Here is a 20,319-nt window from a genome sequence, read left to right on the forward strand (position 1 = left end):
AAGGAATCATTCCTAGAATATCTTCCTATCTCTTAACATTTTTCTAATCCAATGTAGAAATTTTGAATAAAGTTATGTACTTTAATGATCTCCACAAAAAAAGAGAGCACAACGTAATAAACAATAGAGTACTATTTCGTACATATGTTAAAAGCGTTAAACGTTCTTAAGTGTTTAGGCATGATGCATGTATTAGCGTTTAGGCAAAGTTTGATTGAAGTAACGTTTAGCGTTTACACATATAACGTGTTTATCCTAAATGGTTCATTTGATAAATGTTATTTCGTTAAGAAATTATGTTAAACTTCAAAATGAGATTTGCTTAGATGATCTTGTCTTAAGAACATAACTTGATTAGCTTAATGAAACTCTATTATGATAATAATAATAAAAACAACACCTTGACTTACAAGATATTAAGGTAGTGAGTTTAAACTTTTCTCGTTACAAAATTGATTCAATAAAATGTGATTTGTCACCACATATATACTATAATTTAATCTCATCACTAGCCAATGTGAGATATTCAACTCACTCTCTCACATTGAGGACCTCAAGTGTGAATTTAAAAAAAAAATTCTCTTATTTGTTTACTAAAAAATTATCAATATATATATATATATATATATATATATATATATATATATATATATATATATATATATTCATGTATGCATATCTACGTAAGGGCGTATTTAAATATTTCTTAATATAATTCTTAAAAAATTATATATAATTTACATGTGTATGTATTTTTATTAATTATGATAATAGTTATGTAAAACTTTTAATTATATCAAGTATTAGTTTTTATCACAAAATATGAATATATAGAGACATTTTCATGTATCTATTTCATATATATATATATATATATATATATATATATATATATATATATAACGTGTTATCTTATTAACATTTTTTTCATTTTATTTTTAATAATATTGTTAAGTTACAATACAAATAAAACTCCCAATTGAAAAAAAAAATTAAAATATAATAAATAAATAAAGTCGTGGATTAAATAAAACTAAGTATCCTTATTATAAACAACTATATATTAGTCTCTAAATATATAGAATGTTTAATTATAATCAAACTTATTTAAGATTAAATATGTTTTTAGTCCGCGATTTTATTTTTCGTTCCTTTTTCAAATTTTGGCACACTTTGATCCTTCTCCTTGATGAAAGTATAAATTTGTCCTCTAAAATCTAAAATCAATGGCATTAAAATTACGCTGAACTGGGTAATAGTGGTGTGCCATATAGTCTTTTTTTTCTGACACTTATTCAATCCCAACTTTTCTCCCTTACTCTCTCTCCGTCTTTTTCCTTGCATCTTCGTCCCCTTCCACTGTCGCAACCTCGTCGACCAAACCTTACATCTTTGGCTACTTTTTCTTGCCTTTCTCTGATCATAAACAACAAGACAACTATAATTACTGACATAAAAACAGCCAAACCCGCTAACAGATTATTTGAGAAGTTCACCTCTATGCTCAACATTCCCTTAAGCTATTTGTAAGTTCCTAATGCGCCCAATCTCAGGAGGAATAGTTCTAGTCAAAATATTATATCCCAATTGTAATTCAAAAGTTTTGCACAATTACCAATTTCATGGGTGATCTCTGCTCTTATGAAATTCTAATCGAACAACAAGTATTGCAACCAAGTGATATTGCAGATTTCATTTGGTATTGTCCCATTGAATCTGTTGTTGCTAATATCAAGCTTGTTAAGATTTTTGCAACTCAGAATTGAAATTGGAATATAGCCAAATAGGCTATTTCAAGAAAGAATTAATTCCTGAAGATTCATAAGTTGTCCAAAATCTTGTGGAATTGTTCCAGTAAATCCATTTGAAGCCAAATTCAACAGAGTAAGATTAGAACACTGAGAAAATTCTGCCACAAACTCACCAAAAAGATTATTATTATCAGCTTCAAAGTAGGTTAGGCTACTAAGATTTCCAATGGTCATAGGAATGGTACCTACTAGATGGTTGTATCCAATTCGAACGCTGGAAAGGGCTTCGCAATTCCCAATTTCCTCAGGAAGTTCGCCACTAAAATTATTCTGGGTGAGAACCAGAACTTCCGCTTCCCTCATATGATTACTAGAAATTTGAAAATCTTGCAATTTGTCTAAGCCCTAAAGTTCCATTGGTATTTCTCCCTCAAGCACATTATTGGGAAGGTTCAATGATTTGAGGTTTTTGAGACCACCTAACTGAGGTGGAATTGAACCTTGGATCTTATTTGAAGACAAATAAAAAACTTCAAGATTAGATAAATTTCCAAAAGCAGGAGGAATAAATCCATCAAAGTTATTGTTTGAAAGCTCAAGCCGCTTCAATGCTTTGAGCTCAGGCATTAAACTTACATTACCTCGAAGATTCCGGTGAGACAGAACCGCGGAGAGCGATCTTCGACGTGGAAGATGGCAGCCGGGAATGGGGACGGAGGTTTACGACAAGTGAACGGGGAGGAAGACGAACGAAGGAGACGGAGGGAGAGGAGGGAGAGGAGGGAGAAAAGCCGGAAAAAATTGACTCAGAAAAAAATTACGTAAAAAATTACGTGACACACACCGGTTCAGTATAATTTTAACTAACAAAATAGTACGAAAATTTGAAAGAAGAACCAAAAATAAAATCGCTAGTTAAAGGTCTAAAAACATATTTAATCTAATTTATTTATTATAATAAAATTTTAATATCTTATATTATAAATAATATATTTAATTATTTTACTTTTAAAGGTGAGTTCATAGTTTGCATTTAGTTTGTAAAAAATTAACAAATCGAGTTGAAGTTTTTAGCTTATCAATCCACGTGTCCTGACCCAGCTTAGATTATTAAATTGGGAGCAAAAAATAAGTCGGGACGAAATCATTTATTAGCTTATTTTAAAAAAATTAACAATTAAAATAAAAAATGATTTAAAAGATATTTTTTATATATTATATTACTTATATGATATAAATATATAATAATATTATAACTTAAATTATTACTACTTACAAATTAATTTTTAATTATTAACTATAATAGAATAATTTAAAATGTAAATATGATCGTTATTTTAATTTATCTAAATAAAAACACTAATTAATCAATAAAAAAATACTAATTAATCAAGTAAAAACTTTAAAAAATATTTATATTATTAAATATATTTAAAAATATTTATATAATTAAATATGTTTTCAATATTTATATATATGTAACATCATATTTTAATAGTATACAACTTCTAAAATAAAACGTTACAAAGATATAATAGGACAACTTGGTAAAGCAAACTTACCACAAAGAAAAGGTTACACATGTTGAACCATCAAATTATTCATATGCTTCACCCTCCTCTTTCGCTGGAACAACGAGAAAGATGTTTCCCTAAGCTTACACCATTAAGGTAATCATTGTAAAAGAGCAAACAACACACAAACAAACAACAACAACAAAAGCAAGGGTAAGCTAGAGTATGAATGAACAACATATCATAGTTTAGATTGACAAGTATTAGTATTCAATAACAAATAAATCACACAACCAAAAGACCGTTATACTCAATTATCTAGATATGATGCTTATATAGACTATTGAAGGCATGCATCCATAGTAGTATTTATACTTTGTAGAGTCATAAACAAGGGTAACTCGACCTACTATCCATGAGGTAAATTTTCCACTCCTAAAACCTAGAGGACTAGGGTAAATACCTCTTGTCATTCTCCCCGCCACCCCATTCAACATTACATGAGTTAAATGGTCGGTAGAATATCACGATTACCCTCTTACTATAGTCTCTTTATCAAGCATCCGCCACAACTTACTTGAATATATAATCTCTCCTTAAGATTTTTATCATACACATCACTTATTCTTATAACATTTGGGATTCTTATCACATACACCACTTTCATTCTCATAGAAACCATATATATATATACATATATGTTACATACGGTAGATGAATCCACTTAACATTCACCAAAGATCCATAAATCATCCAATTCACAAACCTTTCACAACATTTCATATAACATTACATGCTATCACATGAAACCTCAAAGAATTCATTCAAGCACATCAACATTAACCTAAAACACTTAAATCAAAACTCACAGACTGACATTCAAGTGCCCAAAAAACCAAAACAGTGTACCAGGGATCATGAAACAGCATAGAAAAGGAACACTAAAAACTTGCACGAAGGGCGCTCAGGCGCCTAAGAGCTAGTGCTCAGCGCCTTGGTCCTTGGTCACTAGAAATGGGTCCTCAACGCCAAGGGGATGACGCTGAGCATTGGAGCCTCTGGAAACTGACGCCCAGTGCCCTAAAGTGAGCGCCTAGGCATTATCAGCAAACTCAAACCCTTTTTAGCTCACTTTGCACACTTCTCCCACAACTTTGAAAGGTTCCTAGGACCTTCTAAACACCCTAAAAGATATGAAATTTTCTCCCTAACTTAAACTAACTAATTCAAACCAATTTACTACCTGAAACCATACCAAACTCAATTCTATCACTTACAACACCCAATTTCTGCAACTAACAGCTGGAACGAGTCCTAAATGACTTTGTGACAGACCCCAAACATCAAGTTTCTCTCTAAAACAACTCTTTTAGAAATTCATTATTCAAAACCCCTCTATTTGGACCAAAAACATCAAAATACCCACTCACTAGTTCACTATTGAACTTTACACCAAATTTTATTGGTTTTACAACTTCAACAAGTCTAAAATGACTTAAAAATTGTCTCCAAAACCCTACTTTCTTCTTCTAACCAGTTTCATAGAAAACACCTATCCAAAACCTCTCTTTTTACTAAAATGAAGACTTGCAACCCAAACTATCTCATCTCAACATGATAACTCACTTAATACTACTAATAATTCAACAACATTCATAACCAAAATTAGTTCTAAACAAAATGAACAAACATATTATCATCATTCAACCAATAACTACTATATCAAAAATACTCCAAACTCAAAACAACCATTTTAACATAATTATCAACATGTATCGATTTTATAAACTACTAAATATTATTTCATATTCAATAACTAAATAATGAAATAACTTTATCTTTCCTTACCTCTTAGAACTCCAACTAGTTCTAGAGAACTCGACTCTACTCCTTGAGTTCAAAGAGACCAAACAACACCTACAAATCACTAAAACATGATCAGGGTATACCATTAGAACCACTAATCAATATAGAACCTAAGAGGAAGCTCAAACCATACATGCAACGAAACAAAACCCTACATGCATTGGAAGATGTGAAACCATAAAAAAAGAGCAGAAAACTAACTTACTTTTTTTTTTGAAAAATTGATTGGATAGACTTGAAGATCTCACCGCGATGATTACACATGCGGTCTCTGATCTTCAAACAGATAAATAGGGTGTAAGAACCCTTAGAAAGAAGATAGAAGACTTTAGAAAAGTGATTTCTAGAGAGATGATGTGCTTTAAAATAATGAAACTCATTTATAATAATTTCTTATATTAAAACCTTTTAATATTAAACTAATAGAGTCTCATTATTTTTAACTCACTACCACTTCTAAAATACTATTTTCTAAGTTTTCACAAAATACATGTATACATATGTACATACACGTGTGTACATATGTATACATATATATATATATATATGTATATATATGTATATATATACATATAGGGTTTACTAACTTATGTAATCTCTTAAAGAGTACCAAATTTTAGTTGACAAAAATACTTTTATATATTATGGATTATAAATTTTAAGGTTAAAGATATTTGAATAATTTTATTTTTTTTTTACTTTTTTTAACTTAAAAATAAAAATATTCAAAATATATGTGTTTTTTTATGAATAGGAATTTTTTTTCAACTAAAATTTGATACACTCTAAAATTTTACATAAGTTATCAAACATATATATATATATATATATATATATATATATATATATATATATATATAACAAAGTTTGAAAATAAAAATAAAATTATCGTACTGACTCGTGAATCCATTAATCCGTCCCATTTTTTACATTCTAATGATAGAAGAGGTTGGCTAACCTGTTTTGTTATTCTTATTTACTTTTATACAATAAATAAGAAAAAATATTTATATAAAAGCTATAAAACAAGATAATAAAAAAGGGTATGCTTTCTCTTTGATTCTTTCTATCTCATTTATTTACATTAATCTCTTTCCTTTTTTTTCGTCATCTATCTATTAATGCATTTTAAACATAAAGTGTACCACAATCATTTCCATTTAAATATATGCACTCTCTTCTTTCACCTAATACAATACCCTTTTATGGAATTTATATTTAATTTGATGTGACTTTTGAATTCTTGCTTTATCACAAATTAGAATACAACACACCTATAATGAAGTACCCAAGTGCAGTCAAAAGATTGATTAATTAATTAAGTATTGATCAATGAAAAAGGAGTCAAAATATGATACATTTGAAGAAAAGAAAACAAAAGATGATTATTATTCTTTATCTGAATGCCACCTTTAGAGGACATGAAAGAACATACATGATTTCAACAGCAAGAGACACAAACTCGTGGAGCATCTGTTTTTATTCTTAAAAGGTATAGTCTTTGTTTTTATCACATTTCTGAACAATGATTTGGCAGTGTTATTAGTTTATTAAAATACTCTTCTCCAACATCGCAAGTGTACAATATAATATTGTATTTATCTATGTGCCATCTTTATATCATCATATTCCATAGCTTTATATAATAACAAGTCCACAAATGAAACACTTGAACAAGAACAAACATTCAACAAGAATAAAACTATCATATTCTCAATTTCTTCCTCCACTCTATTGTTAATTATCTTCATTGATTTTTTTTTCTACCGTAAACCCATTTCAAAAAAACTAAAAATCGCAATTAGATCTGTCTTAATATTATTTATCAGAATAAAACTGTTTAATGTTCACTTTCAGAATTTGATCCCTATAATTAACGGAATTCGCAAATGTAAAATAGTATCATAATGTCAGAAAACATGATCAAAAATCGATTATGGAGGACTCAAATTCTTAATGGTAAACAGTCTCGTTAGACACTAACCAACTTAAAATTCGTTCTCTAGGAAGTTAAATTCCCAATTGTCAACAATGTCACCAAAACTAACGAAATGTAACGATCCAAAATTTGGCAGAGTACTACTAATTTTGTCATATGATTTAGTGATATTAAACAAATTAGAAAAACAATATATATATATATATATATATATATATATATATATAGTTTTTCTATAAACATAACACATAACACTCATGTTAGTAGTCTTCACTATTACCAACACAAGGACATAGTTTCATGCATATCACATATTTAAGTCTAAATCAACAAAATCAAATCAACAATTTATTAATTGCATAAAATTGCTACTATAGAGATATGAAGGCAATAACTATCAATAATTTATGAAGGTAGTGAGAAAAAAATACTAAAAATATGATTTTTATAAAATAAAATCAATTTATAAAAGTTATATTTATAGTTTTGACCTTTTTATTAATAAAATAATTGAGTTTTATCTTTTAAAATTATTACTGGTCTTAAACTAATTTTTAAGTCCTTATCGAAAACACACAAAATTTTATTATTGGTAAGCTTAATTCCATAAGTATTTTAGTTGTTTTTTCAAAATTAATGAAAACAGGATAAAGAATCTAAAAAAAAACATCATAAAATCAAGTTCTCCAAAAAATAGAATTCTGACTAATTTTCTAGGACTACTAAAGTTATTTTATATGTGGATTTAGTGCTTTGAGAATTAAATTCTTAGTATGAATACTGAACAAATTTATTCTAACAAATAATATCGAGCAAATTTGGAATAGGACTATTGTGAAAAAGAAAATCTATATTCACAAAGTACTTGCTAGAAATATGTTTATACGAGAATGATTAAGGAGGAAGCAGATATTCTGGAGAAGTGAAAAAGGAAACTAAAGGAAGGAAAAGATTGTTAAGATTTAAAAAAAGAAAGTTGACCAAACTTTATTATGAGTTTCAATTTCACATCTAATTAATCTCCTTTTATTTTATTGGGTTTACTTATTTTGAGATAAAGTAAAATCTTTGACCATGACTTCATTACTAAACTAAAGATCGAATTTTAAAATCTTGATTAATTAACTCTTCAAACTTTTTATAGAAGATTTGGATTAAGAATCTACCAAAAAACTATCCACAAATTTGTTTTCAAAACAATGTTACGTACATATGGAGAACCAAGGTTCAAACTTCAACATGTTTGAAGAATCACCTTATTTTCATTTGTGTTTTTCATATTTTCCTTCAAAATATTATCATTTTTGTTGTCTCTTCTTCTTATTCTATTCAAAATGCCAATGTAGTTACTACTTATTCTTAATTCATCTTCCTCTATGTTACGTTTCAAATCTTCTCATTATTAATTACTTCCTTCTTTCTTTTCTTTGTGTTTCCTTTCTTCAACAAACTTTCTCCACACTTTTTTAACAACTTTAAACCTCTGTATATAATATTTATAACATAATTATTAGTAATCTTTTATAAGCATACACATATTTGTTGTTAAAATATTGTTATACAATTGTATTATAATAGGAAATATAGGAGAGACATATGTTAAAATTCAGATGTTAGCGATTCTTTTTATTGGTCATACGTTGATGTTTATCAAATAACATTTTAATTTTAACAAGAAAATAATAAAGAAAAGTTATTAACAAAAAAAAAGAATGCACTAGTTTTTATATAAAAAATAAATAATTTTTACATCTATTGCAATTATAACAATGTAAAAGATGTAACACCCTGGATTAGTATACTGAATATTAACAACTGCATAATATATATATATATATATATAAATTAGTATTTCTCATATATTACATGACAAAGTTTAAACTCATTTATCAAGTAGAGGAAATTTGTAGTATACCAAATTCTACCTTTGGAGGATTTTTATGTGTTGAATCCTTGATAGATTCTATATCTTATATGGATTCGATAGATTATGCATTTGTCATTTGAATTTCGATAGAATTTGGTACATGATACCTAAGCTCTATCCATTCCCATGATGGACTTAAGTCTATTTTTTATAACGAAAACTTTGATATAACTAATGTTAAAGACAAATGTAAAGTCTAATTCACAAATTATATATAATTTTTTATTTATAACAGAGACTATTTTAAATACAAATAGTTTTTAGTTTATAAATTGGTAAGCCAGTTTTGTTTCCTTGAGTTTAATAATGTTACAACATAATTTGAAGTTTGAAATTATTTTTATCATCTTTGATTTAATAAGTCTTTATCCTGTACACATGACAAATAGTTGATGTAATAAGAATGGTGAAACATTTAAATAGAAGTTATATTAATGGTGAGGCATTTAAATATAGAATTAGAAATTTTATATTTAATAAAAAAAATGAGTGAGATGAATAATATATAAAGAGAAAGATTTATAGATTTTGATTTAAAAAAAATGAATTCTCTTGTATAGGTTGACTTGTGATCGGATCCAAATATTCTCAATTTGGTATTGACTCTCCTTGGTATTCCACTCAAAGAACTTAACAATAGTTGAGTGATAATAAACACTTGGATTTAGAGGAAAAATTCTCAATATGTGGTGTGTTAGAAATTCAATTATAAACTTTTTATATTAAATAAAATTAAAAAAGTTGAATAAAAGAAAAAAAAAATCATCCTATTAGAAATAATATGACAATTTTTGTATCGGTAAAAAAAATTAAATAGATAGAACTCAAATACAGAATTGGAAAACAATATTAAATACTAACAGAGAATACTCACAAACCTAAATCTGTAAATATAGCACCCTGCAAAATAATAACATAATATATAATATCGCATCAGTGATATATATATATATATATATATATATATATATATATATATATATATATATATATATATATATATATATACACCATATTAATCAACAAGACATGAAAATATTTATTATTTTAACATAATAAAAACATATTTAATCAACTTAATTAATTAACTTATATTATTAGGAATAAAAATACAAAAATAATAACCTGCAGTCATCATTTTTAATATACAAAGTATTCATTTCTCACCTCCTCCTCCACTCTTTCTACTTCTCTACCTCTCTCTACCTCTCTCTCTCTCTCTCTCTCTCTCTCTCTCTCTCTCTCTCTCTCTATATATATATATATATATATATATATATATATATATATATATATATATATATATATATATGCTCTGCAGTGGCTTTGTCTTCTCTATGAACTTGGGTTTTCCTTTTGAGAAATAAAAAGAAATGGAGAACAGCCTCTACAACTTTTACTATTCAACAACTTACACAGACCGATCAACAACAATGGCTCCACCTCCGCCGATTAAGGCTGTCTTTGGGAAGGAAGAGGATGTTTCAAAAGCACTTCGTGATAAAGTAGCTTCTCACCCTCTATTTCCTCACCTCCTCCATGCCTACATCGATTGCCACAAGGTTATACACATACACATAACTACAAAATGTGAATGATGTATATATGCTTCTAAGAATTTTAAAAGTATCAGTAAAATTATTGAGTGTTTTAGGCAACTAAAAACCCCTCTTTGAAAACTACATCATTAATCATCACTGATCAGTTCTAGTGTTGTGTTGAGCAATTAATGTTATTCATGTTTATTAGTAATTTTGTGTTTCAATTTTCAGGTTGGAGCACCACAAGATATGGCAGACCTATTTGAAGGAATCAAAGAAGAGCACAGTGGGGTGTGTCAGATATCTGAATCTAAATCTTATCATAGCTTCTTGGGTGCTGATCCCGAACTTGATGATTTCATGGTCTCTTTCCTTCCCAAACTAAATATATAATACATATATGTTTTCTTCTTGAAATACTCAAGAAGTAAATCACAAACCCTAATATGTTTCTTCAGCTTATTGTTATGTTTGTTGGTGCCTATTGAAGGTAACGTTTTGCGATTTGCTGGTGAAGTACAAATCAGATCTTTCAAGACCCTTTAATGAGGCAACCATGTTCCTCAGCCACATGGAAACTCAGCTTCACTCCATCTGCAACGATCTTGCTGTCTCAGACAACACTCTTCCTCAACCTGCAGGTTTTTCTCTTGTCTTTTCAATAAATTCAATGGATTTTACCATGCTCTTGTTTTCATGTGCTGATCATCTTTGAAAATATGATTAGTACACAACCAAATACAATATATGGGAGACTATTAATTAACATTTACAAGAGATTAGTACATGGAAATATAAAGTAATTCACTAATCAATTTTGTGTTTTTATGTCTTATTCATCTTCATAACATAACAAACGATTTGTTAACAAAAAATGTTTGAACAAATAATACTATTCTCTTCATAAAATAATTAGAGATTAAGTTCATGTTAGTTAAAAAGGTCCTAAAGCATGTTTGAGTAACTGGCTGAGTCACATGGAGCCACTGTAGTCATGTGGTTTGTGTCTGCTTTGATAATCATTTTAATTATACAAACATAAAATAAACAATGGTTGAAAAATTATGAGTATATATATAAAATTAATTCAGTATGGTAAAGGAGTCTATTAGGTGACTGAATAGAATGTGTGAATTATTATAAATTTACTTGATTGAATAAAGTAAGTTATACATGTGTTAAATATTAATAAAAGTTAAATCTAAAGGCCAAGTTGTCTCATATTAATTGCATACCTCCAATTAATTTTTTAGAACTAAAAATAGAACTATTTATAATGTGTTTTTGGTTTGGTGATAAAAAGACATAATGAATACATAATTATTCTAAAATGACCATAAAATTAGCTATTTACAGGTTCAAAAATAATGGTAAGTTAAATATCACGGATTTTGTTGTCCATTTTTCCACATCTTAATTATATTAAAAGGGTCTAAAGTAGAAAAAATAATGATATATGTCATGACGCAAAGTTGAAGTCCTTCCGGTATTATTTCTTCGTTCAACTAATTACAGTGAAGGAGGAATGCATAATGTCTGAACCATCATTTGTTAGAATTAATTTCCATAAATACGTAGTACAAGAAACCAGTGTCTGATACACCTTTAAAATGAAGAAAAGACTTCTAATGAAGTATAAACATATTCACTTGTAATATTACTTTATAAAGTTATCTGAAACTTAAGATAACCTATTTATTTAAGATTTTTTTTTGTCAATCTCGTATATGCATTTATACATTTTTCATGTTTACCATTGACTTAAAAAACTATCACCTCAATTGTTCAATTATTAAATTTCAAATACAATTAAAATGAAATTTAAACTCTTTTAACATGTGATTTTAATATACAAATAACTTTCTTTATTGTTTTAGGATAAAACAGTACCCATCTCTCAAATATACGTTTTTTTAAAACAAAAATACGATTCCACCACTTTACTTTGTTTCTGCTGCTGTTTCTTTCAGTAGGTTGAGGAAGATATTTCATGTCAGTCTATTTAGTCATGAACTCTTGTTATTAACGAGTCTCTTTATTGATAATAAATATTTCAAATAAATAAATGGTTTTTTAATTTAGTAAGAATGAAGGATAATAGAATTTTATGTGTTCTGCAGCTTATTTTCTTTCATGAATATGATCAAGTAAATTAATCTTTATCTTTCTATATTCACTTATTTAACTTATGTATCCCTTTCTTATAACATCACTTGCTCAAAATATAAATACAGAGAGACTTCATCCTCGGAAAATGGAGAAATTATATTAGTGGAGTTCCTACTAAACTTACTCATTATTTATGTATTATGAGATTCCATAGTATTTATGAAATGCGCCTATTAATTTGTACTCAGTAGTATGTACACCTTAAGAAGATGTAATTTATATAAATATCTATAACTACCCTACTACTTATAATTTACAAAGAAAATCAAGAAAAAATGTTTTTTTTTTAGATTCTCCTCTTCGATCTTCCTCCTTTCATTCATCTTTAAAAAAATATACTTCTCCTTCCCTTCATTCATCTTAAAAAAAGTATAGGAAAATTGAATGGTGTATAATCATATAGGTGTGTAAATTGGACTATCCAATTATCAATATCATCTTTATCAACCTAAAGAAGTATAAAAAGAGATAAAAGAAAAGTGAGTAAAATGAAACGAACTACTGCATGTAGTGCAATGATTGCAAAATGAAAGAAAAATGTTAAGTGCGTGTGAAGAAAATATCACTGTGGAAATGGATTATATTATAATGTTGTAGCTAATAGCATAAAAGTTAATAGAGAAATTTACTTGAAATATTATCGGATTGAATTGAAACTTTAACTTCTTAAAACTGTAGTAAGTCTTAAAAACTGCTCCTATAAGTTCTTAGAACGAGAAATGCATGCAGTAAGGTTAGAGATTTGTACCAACATATTTTTTTATCCACAAGAAGATTTAAAATGTTTGAAGTATAATTTACAAACCTAATATATATATATATATATATATATATATATATATATATATATATATATATATATATATATATATATATATATATATATATATATATATATATATATATAATATCCTTTCCCAAAAGTTCCTAATAGAACCTACGTTATACTGAAAAAGATTCATATAGGTATCAAGTTTAATTTGACCAAAAACAACAATGAATGAAGTCTTACAAAAGAATGACAAATATGTTATAAATAAATCAAATAGAGTTTTTATTATGATAATGAAATAGATTTATGTTAAGTATTAATATGAATTTAAACATTTCAGTTATACTGACATTTTAAAGTCTATATATCATTTGTTATTACATAAAAAGTATTATTAAAAATAAAAGTAAAGATAAGAGAATATAAAAAAATTGAGATTCCCAAACTTCTGCATAAAACATTAGCAAACTATACATATTTAAAGAAAAAATCTAAAAGATAAATGATGGTAAGAAACTAAATCACTTATTCTTCTTTCTATGTGTAAAAAAAATTAACTTATTAGCATAATGATTATCCTTACCAAATAAATAAAAAAGCTTAAACTGAATAATGAAAGACAAACATTTGTGTCATGTTGATCCAAGAAATATTTCTCTAGCCCTAGTGTGCATTTTTTATTAGACAAAGACAAGTTCATCTCACATGAGTAATTCTATATATAATAGTCTCAAATCACAACTAATAGATTATTAATGATTATGATCCTATAATACACATGTATTACAATTTAAGTTTAATTCAATGCTAGTTTATTAAGGTAAAATTTGTTTTCTACAAGTTGATATAAAATCTCCAACATATATATATATATATATATATATATATATATATATATATATATATTGTGAGATCACCATTCATTACCTTATTATATCCATGACCCGCTCCTCCTAGGATGACCTGCGTCTAACTTTTCTCTTAAGATTTTGTAAATCTTTCATAGTGTTTAAAATATAGACAGAGCTTTGCCCTTTTCATTTTTTATACTTCAAATAGAGAATAAAGTGAGGAAACCAAACTGTACTCCTTCTCATGTTTTGTCTGTATACTTTAATAATATTATTATAGAACTTATCCAAAGGAAAAAACGATATAATACTTAAACCTAGATTTTTCTCTTTTCTTACATTAACATATCGCATCCTGCTATCACAAAAGGGTTTTGATTTCAGAAACATTTCTCCACTTTTTCTAAGCAAATAGTTATAAAATACGAAAACCCTTAAACTTCTCTAATAAAGTAAATAACAAGTTAGAAATTCTCTAATTATAAAAATAATTATTTTGGCAAAAAAGTAAAAAATAAGACATTAGAGATGACTCAACCTTAGAAACCTAGATTCTCATTCTCTAACAGTATTATTACAAAAACAAAATTATCTCCACATAACAAATCATGTATTCTGATACAATATTTATAATCTCTTCAAACTCCGAAACATTACAAAAAATTATTCAAAATATATATTGTTCCCTCTGGAATCTGTATATATAATGAAACAACAGAGAATATTATAGATATTTTATATTTTATATAATCTATACAAAACAAAAGACAAAATGATAGAGTACTTCAGGCATTTTATGAATAAAATATATATTAGATTAATTGCATCACAGATATTAGTGGACAAAACCTATTTTTTTTTTCATCAGATCACACCTAAAGAGTTATCTTCTGAATATAAATTCTTTCTCATATTCTCTAATTACAAAGATATATATTACTGTTATTGTTCCTCTTCCTCCATATCCCTAGCTTTGGTCAAACGACATATATTATTCGATGCAAAAGAGGTTTTAAAGTACTGAAGTGGAACAGTTTGGAGGCAACTTGAAAGAGGTATAATTAATATGGATATGGTCAGGTGTGTCTTGTCTTTGATGTTTATGATGAAGATTCTGTGCCAAGTAGTGGTGTGGTTGCATGTTACATACACTGATCTTATCGTTTCCTTAGAAATCCACTCCCTTCTCTTCCCTTTTGTTTTCTTTAATAACCTCTGCTTTTGAGGCTATCCATTATAACCCTATTTCAAATTGCTGTGAACTGAGCCTTTTGTACTTGAAGCCTTCGGGTTGTCCTAGATTTTATTATAGTAATGCCTTCACAGAACGATGATTCATAGTACTTTATACGACATGTGCTCATTCGTTGGCTATTTTGAGTCAACCAGGATAAAGTTGCTTTCTTATGTTTGCTGGATCTCTAGACTCTGGATTTGGATGAAAATAAACGACACAAACGTGGAAAGAGTTAGTTACGCTGGATTATCCAGTTATAATGAACACACATCAAACTTTATATATCTGTTAATGCCTTTATATATATGTTCTTTTATCAGATGTATGAGATGAACACTTAATATATAAAAACTATTCTAACTTAAGGTTATAGATTCTTTTTAATATTAAACAAAGTAACCTTCTTTCAAAATAGAAAAATAATATTAAGAAAAACTATTTATTACTACACTTGAATTTAAATAATTGTTTTTATCTTTAAGTATTAAAGCCACTCCAATGGAAGTTATACTTATGGGAAGAACGTGAATACTTATCTTTATAATTATAAAATTTTATATTTCACATAAGGAATATATGTTAAAAGTTTCATATCCATTATATATAAGATAAATTTAAAGTATAAGATAAATTTAAAGTATAAGATAAATTTAAAGTATAAGTGGATGTAAATATCATTATAAACTGATTTTATAAGGTTGAGTTTAATTTAAAATTCAATTTTTAACATAATATTAAAACTATGATTCAGAGTTTATCTTCAAAATGTTTGTTGTTGGTTGAATTTATTGTTCTTTCCATAGTTTTACAAGGTTGAGTTTTGAGTTTATTATTCCATTTATTATTGGGATTGTTATCAGATCGATCACCTATTAATGTTTAGTATTATTATTTATTAAGTCTATTGCTTTATTTGTTATTAGACTATTATCAAACTATTAATTGATGTCTCATGCTCAAAATGTATGTGTGTTGAAAGTTGATAAAGTCAATTTAAAATATATAAGTGAGTATAATCTTATTTTACAAGTTAATTTTGTAAGGTTGAATTAGACTTAAAATTCATTTTTTAACCATACAATTTTTTTACTAAAATTATTAGAACTTTTTTATTTACTTATAAGGATATGTGCTTGTATATAATTAACTAACTCTTATTAATAATAATAAGAACAAGAAGGTGTGATGGTTATTTAATATCTGTTTTAGGAGTTCTTTATTTTCTAGTCAGTTTACACTCCCACAAAAGCCTATCTGTATGGTCCATTTAGAGTTATTTAGTTCTTTCACCGCTAAATATATATATATATATATATATATATATATATATATATATATATATATATATATATATATATATATCAAAGTTTATAAAACTATTGTGTCACTACAAATTTACTAAAACTGATTAAAGCAGTTTTTGACCAATTTTCTGCTAGATGGAAGCTGTTAAAGAACTGTTGAAGTTTATTTGAAGTCTTTGGTGTGGGAATAGGGAGAAAAGGAATATTCATTAAAACTTATTGTTTAGCTCAGAATGGAGGGGAGGAATTTCGGGTTTGAAACACATTCGAATTTCACTAAAATATTATGCTTTTGAAATATTAAATTACAATGATAAATAGCAAATTGATTTCAAAATTCCTCCTATTACTTTGAACTCTTTCCTATATCTATTAACATTGCTTTGCACTCTTTCCCCCTTTTGCACCAAAAAAAAATTAAGTAAAGAAATAAAGAAATGGAAAGAACGAAAACGAGTTCTTATTTAATACTATAGAAAGAAAAAAAAATCCTCTCTTTAAATTTTTTTTCAAATGAACTCCAATCTTTGGTCTTCAAGGAGAGAATGGAGCAAATAAAGTTAAATAAAATGTAAAAACAAACTTTATTCTTTTATAATAAAATGATAAATAAGGTGATAGAATTCCTTTCCAACCATTTATTAATATCTTTCAAACAAATAAAATATAACTTTGGCCAAAATCTTGTCTTAATTTGCTTGTTGATATATACTACTTTAACTTCATATGTATTTACTTATATCATGACGTAACATATGCATAAAGAAATTATTATGGTTTTTTTTTAATCAGCAATAATAAGACATTTCATAATTAAAATGGAGTACTTGGTATTCCAAGTCGTTTAAAAAAAGTACAACACTATAAATACAATAATAATTCAAAATGTCCGTACATTACAATATGAATTGGGATTGATATATTGTATGGATCACTCCCAATGTGGATATATTGTAGTATATTGATATATAGTGTGTGAATTCAAAAAGTACAACACTATATATCCACATTTCATCTATCAATATACTACAATTATGCATAATACAGAAATAATATATTATTTATTATTTGGTCTCTCATTTCTTTTAATATTTTATTTATTTAAAAATACAGAAAGTGCCGTTTTTGTCAAGTAATTTATAATTGTTTTTGCATGTCACAGTTGGTGGATCATCTGGGAAAGATAGCAAGGAGGGAATTAAGAGAATTGAAAGCAAGAAGACATATGAAGTTGAAGAGGTGAAGGATAATCTTCTAAGTAGATATAGTGGTTACATTACTAATCTGAAGCATGAATTTTCCAGAAAGAAGAAGAAAGAAAAGCTACCAAAAGAAGCAAAGAAAATCTTACTGGCATGGTGGAATATTCACTTTAAATGGCCATACCCAACGGTAATTAAATATCTTTTCTCCTAAGCATATATGGTGTTAATGTTTAATCCAAGTACTACACCTAGTTTGCTTTCAAGTTAAGCATATAGAACAAAGAGGAGTGATAGCAAAACACCCATCAACAAAAACATCCTATTGAAAACTATATATAAAATAAGAAAATTCATTAAGTAAAAAACAAAAGTCAAGAAATTATACTATTTTTAATAAATTTTAATCAATAGTAACGAGTATAAGAGTTTTTGTTTGGGAATATTTTGCTTTTGTATAAGTAGTAGGGAAAGAGGAAATAGGTTCCAAATTTTCTCATTATCTTCGGTAATTTTGTATATAATTCTTAATATTTCATTCTTTAATTTTATTATTAGTTATTATCGATTAAAAAAAGTTTGTTTGAATGAATTTCTTTCATAGATATTTATAGGTGACGAAAAAAAAATGTATTTGTAAATAAAAATAGTTGATACAAATAAATTAATATAAGAGTTTTATATACACTCTTATGAAAAAATTATTCATTTTTTCCTTTTTTTTAATAATATTCATGAAAAAGTTTATCTAAATATATTAGAATTTGAATGAGTATATAAAAGTTACGTGTAATTTCAAGGAGCTTATGAAACTAATTTAGTTCAGATTATTAGAGAGGGCTTTTGGATGAAACTTGTCAAAATAAGTTATTTTTAGTAGCTCAAATTTCATGACTAAAGTTTTGGAAGCTCATTTTTATTCAAAGTCTTCAATTAATGATGTTCATTGAAATACTATAATATATTATTAAGCATTATTTGTGCAAAAGCAAGATTTGGGTGAGTTATGTTTTTGACATTAAAGTATATGAATGGAGAAGGATGCTGATAAGGTTGCCCTAGCTGAATGGAGTGGTTTGGAGCAGAAGCAAGTAAATAATTGGTTTATAAACCAAAGGAAACGGCATTGGAAAGCATCAGAAGAAATGCAGGTTACAATTTTGGATGGACTCTATGGACCCTTGCACGAGTGAGAGTGACACTAATTTTGCTTTGTTCAGCATAAAATTACAGTGATGATTGATCGGAAAATGTTTTGAGTTTTGTGCTCATGAACCACTTTTGCTTTATTTTGCTTTGCCAACAGGATGTGATGAGGACTTGAGTAATAACAATATTTAAGGAAAAAGCAATTATCTTATTACTTCTATTCTATACACCATAAAAAGATCATTAAATAGTAGCTAGATATCATTATAAACTAAATTAAAATAGTATCTATTATAAATAAAAAATTGTAATTAATTTGTGAATTAGAATTTAAATAGTTTTTTTAATTTTAATTATAATTTTAGTTACTTATTATTATTCATTTTAAATTAGTCTTTTATTTTATATTAGAGATTAACTTAGATATTAATTTATTAATAATTAAAGCTTTGATAGTTAATGTTAAAAATAAATTTAGACTTTAATTTATAAATTAATTATAGTTTTTTATTCATAATAGAGAATATTTTAAATATTAATAATTTAGTTTATAGAATAATATATAAATTAGTTAATATAATAACTAGTTATCATTTATTTGTAAAACTGATAGTGATGTAATGATTTTATTGTACATACGTGTGTAAAGTTAAATAGTCCTTTGTTGAGAAAAAAGTAGGCATAGATATATTCACTCTTGTAATTTTTAATGAAATAAGTGCGAGTAAAAATAGTATTTATGATGTTCACGTGTGTGGTAAAATATACTAGTTTGTTTTTTATCCATAAAAAAAACATTCAAGCAAGTTTTAAATATTTATATTTTATTCATAAATATTTTTAAAGTCTTAATTGATTAATAAATACCTTTTAGTGGATAAAATGGTGTTCCAATCCTTTTTTAGACTCCTGAAAAAAAAAATTAAAAATTATCAAGAAATAAGAAGGTTTGATCGCTAAATGAATCTAGTTTTATTGTTGAATTTTATCTACTCATCTTTAGGGTTGAAACTTTCGAGTGAACCAATTATTTTATTGACGAACATACTTCTAAGAATGTCTTGCTAAGCGAAAACAAAATTTAACGAGAGTCTTTG

At 26.7% G+C, this 20,319-nt stretch overlaps 1 protein-coding gene across 1 annotated transcript; it reads left to right on the forward strand.

Moving 5' to 3' along the window:
* The first annotated feature begins 10,345 nt into the window (after positions 1-10,345).
* LOC108330234 (homeobox protein knotted-1-like 2) lies at positions 10,346-19,436 on the forward strand. The gene is made up of 5 exons (XM_052876818.1): positions 10,346-10,559; positions 10,770-10,901; positions 11,029-11,179; positions 18,034-18,263; positions 19,114-19,436. The coding sequence occupies exons 1-5, from the start codon at positions 10,371-10,373 to the stop codon at positions 19,264-19,266; spliced, it is 855 nt and encodes a 284-aa protein (XP_052732778.1). The 5' UTR covers positions 10,346-10,370; the 3' UTR covers positions 19,267-19,436.
* The last annotated feature ends 883 nt before the right edge of the window (positions 19,437-20,319 follow it).

Source organism: Vigna angularis, chromosome 4, assembly GCF_016808095.1.
Source record: "Vigna angularis cultivar LongXiaoDou No.4 chromosome 4, ASM1680809v1, whole genome shotgun sequence".
Classification (NCBI taxonomy): Eukaryota; Viridiplantae; Streptophyta; class Magnoliopsida; order Fabales; family Fabaceae; genus Vigna; species Vigna angularis.

Coding starts and splice junctions, on each gene's coding strand:
- LOC108330234 (XM_052876818.1), top strand. CDS start 10,371: ATGGAGAACAGCCTCTACAACTTTTACTATTCAACAACTTACACAGAC. Junction 10,560..10,769: donor CCTACATCGATTGCCACAAG/GTTATACACATA, acceptor TTCAATTTTCAG/GTTGGAGCACCACAAGATAT. Junction 18,264..19,113: donor TTAAATGGCCATACCCAACG/GTAATTAAATAT, acceptor TGAATGGAGAAG/GATGCTGATAAGGTTGCCCT.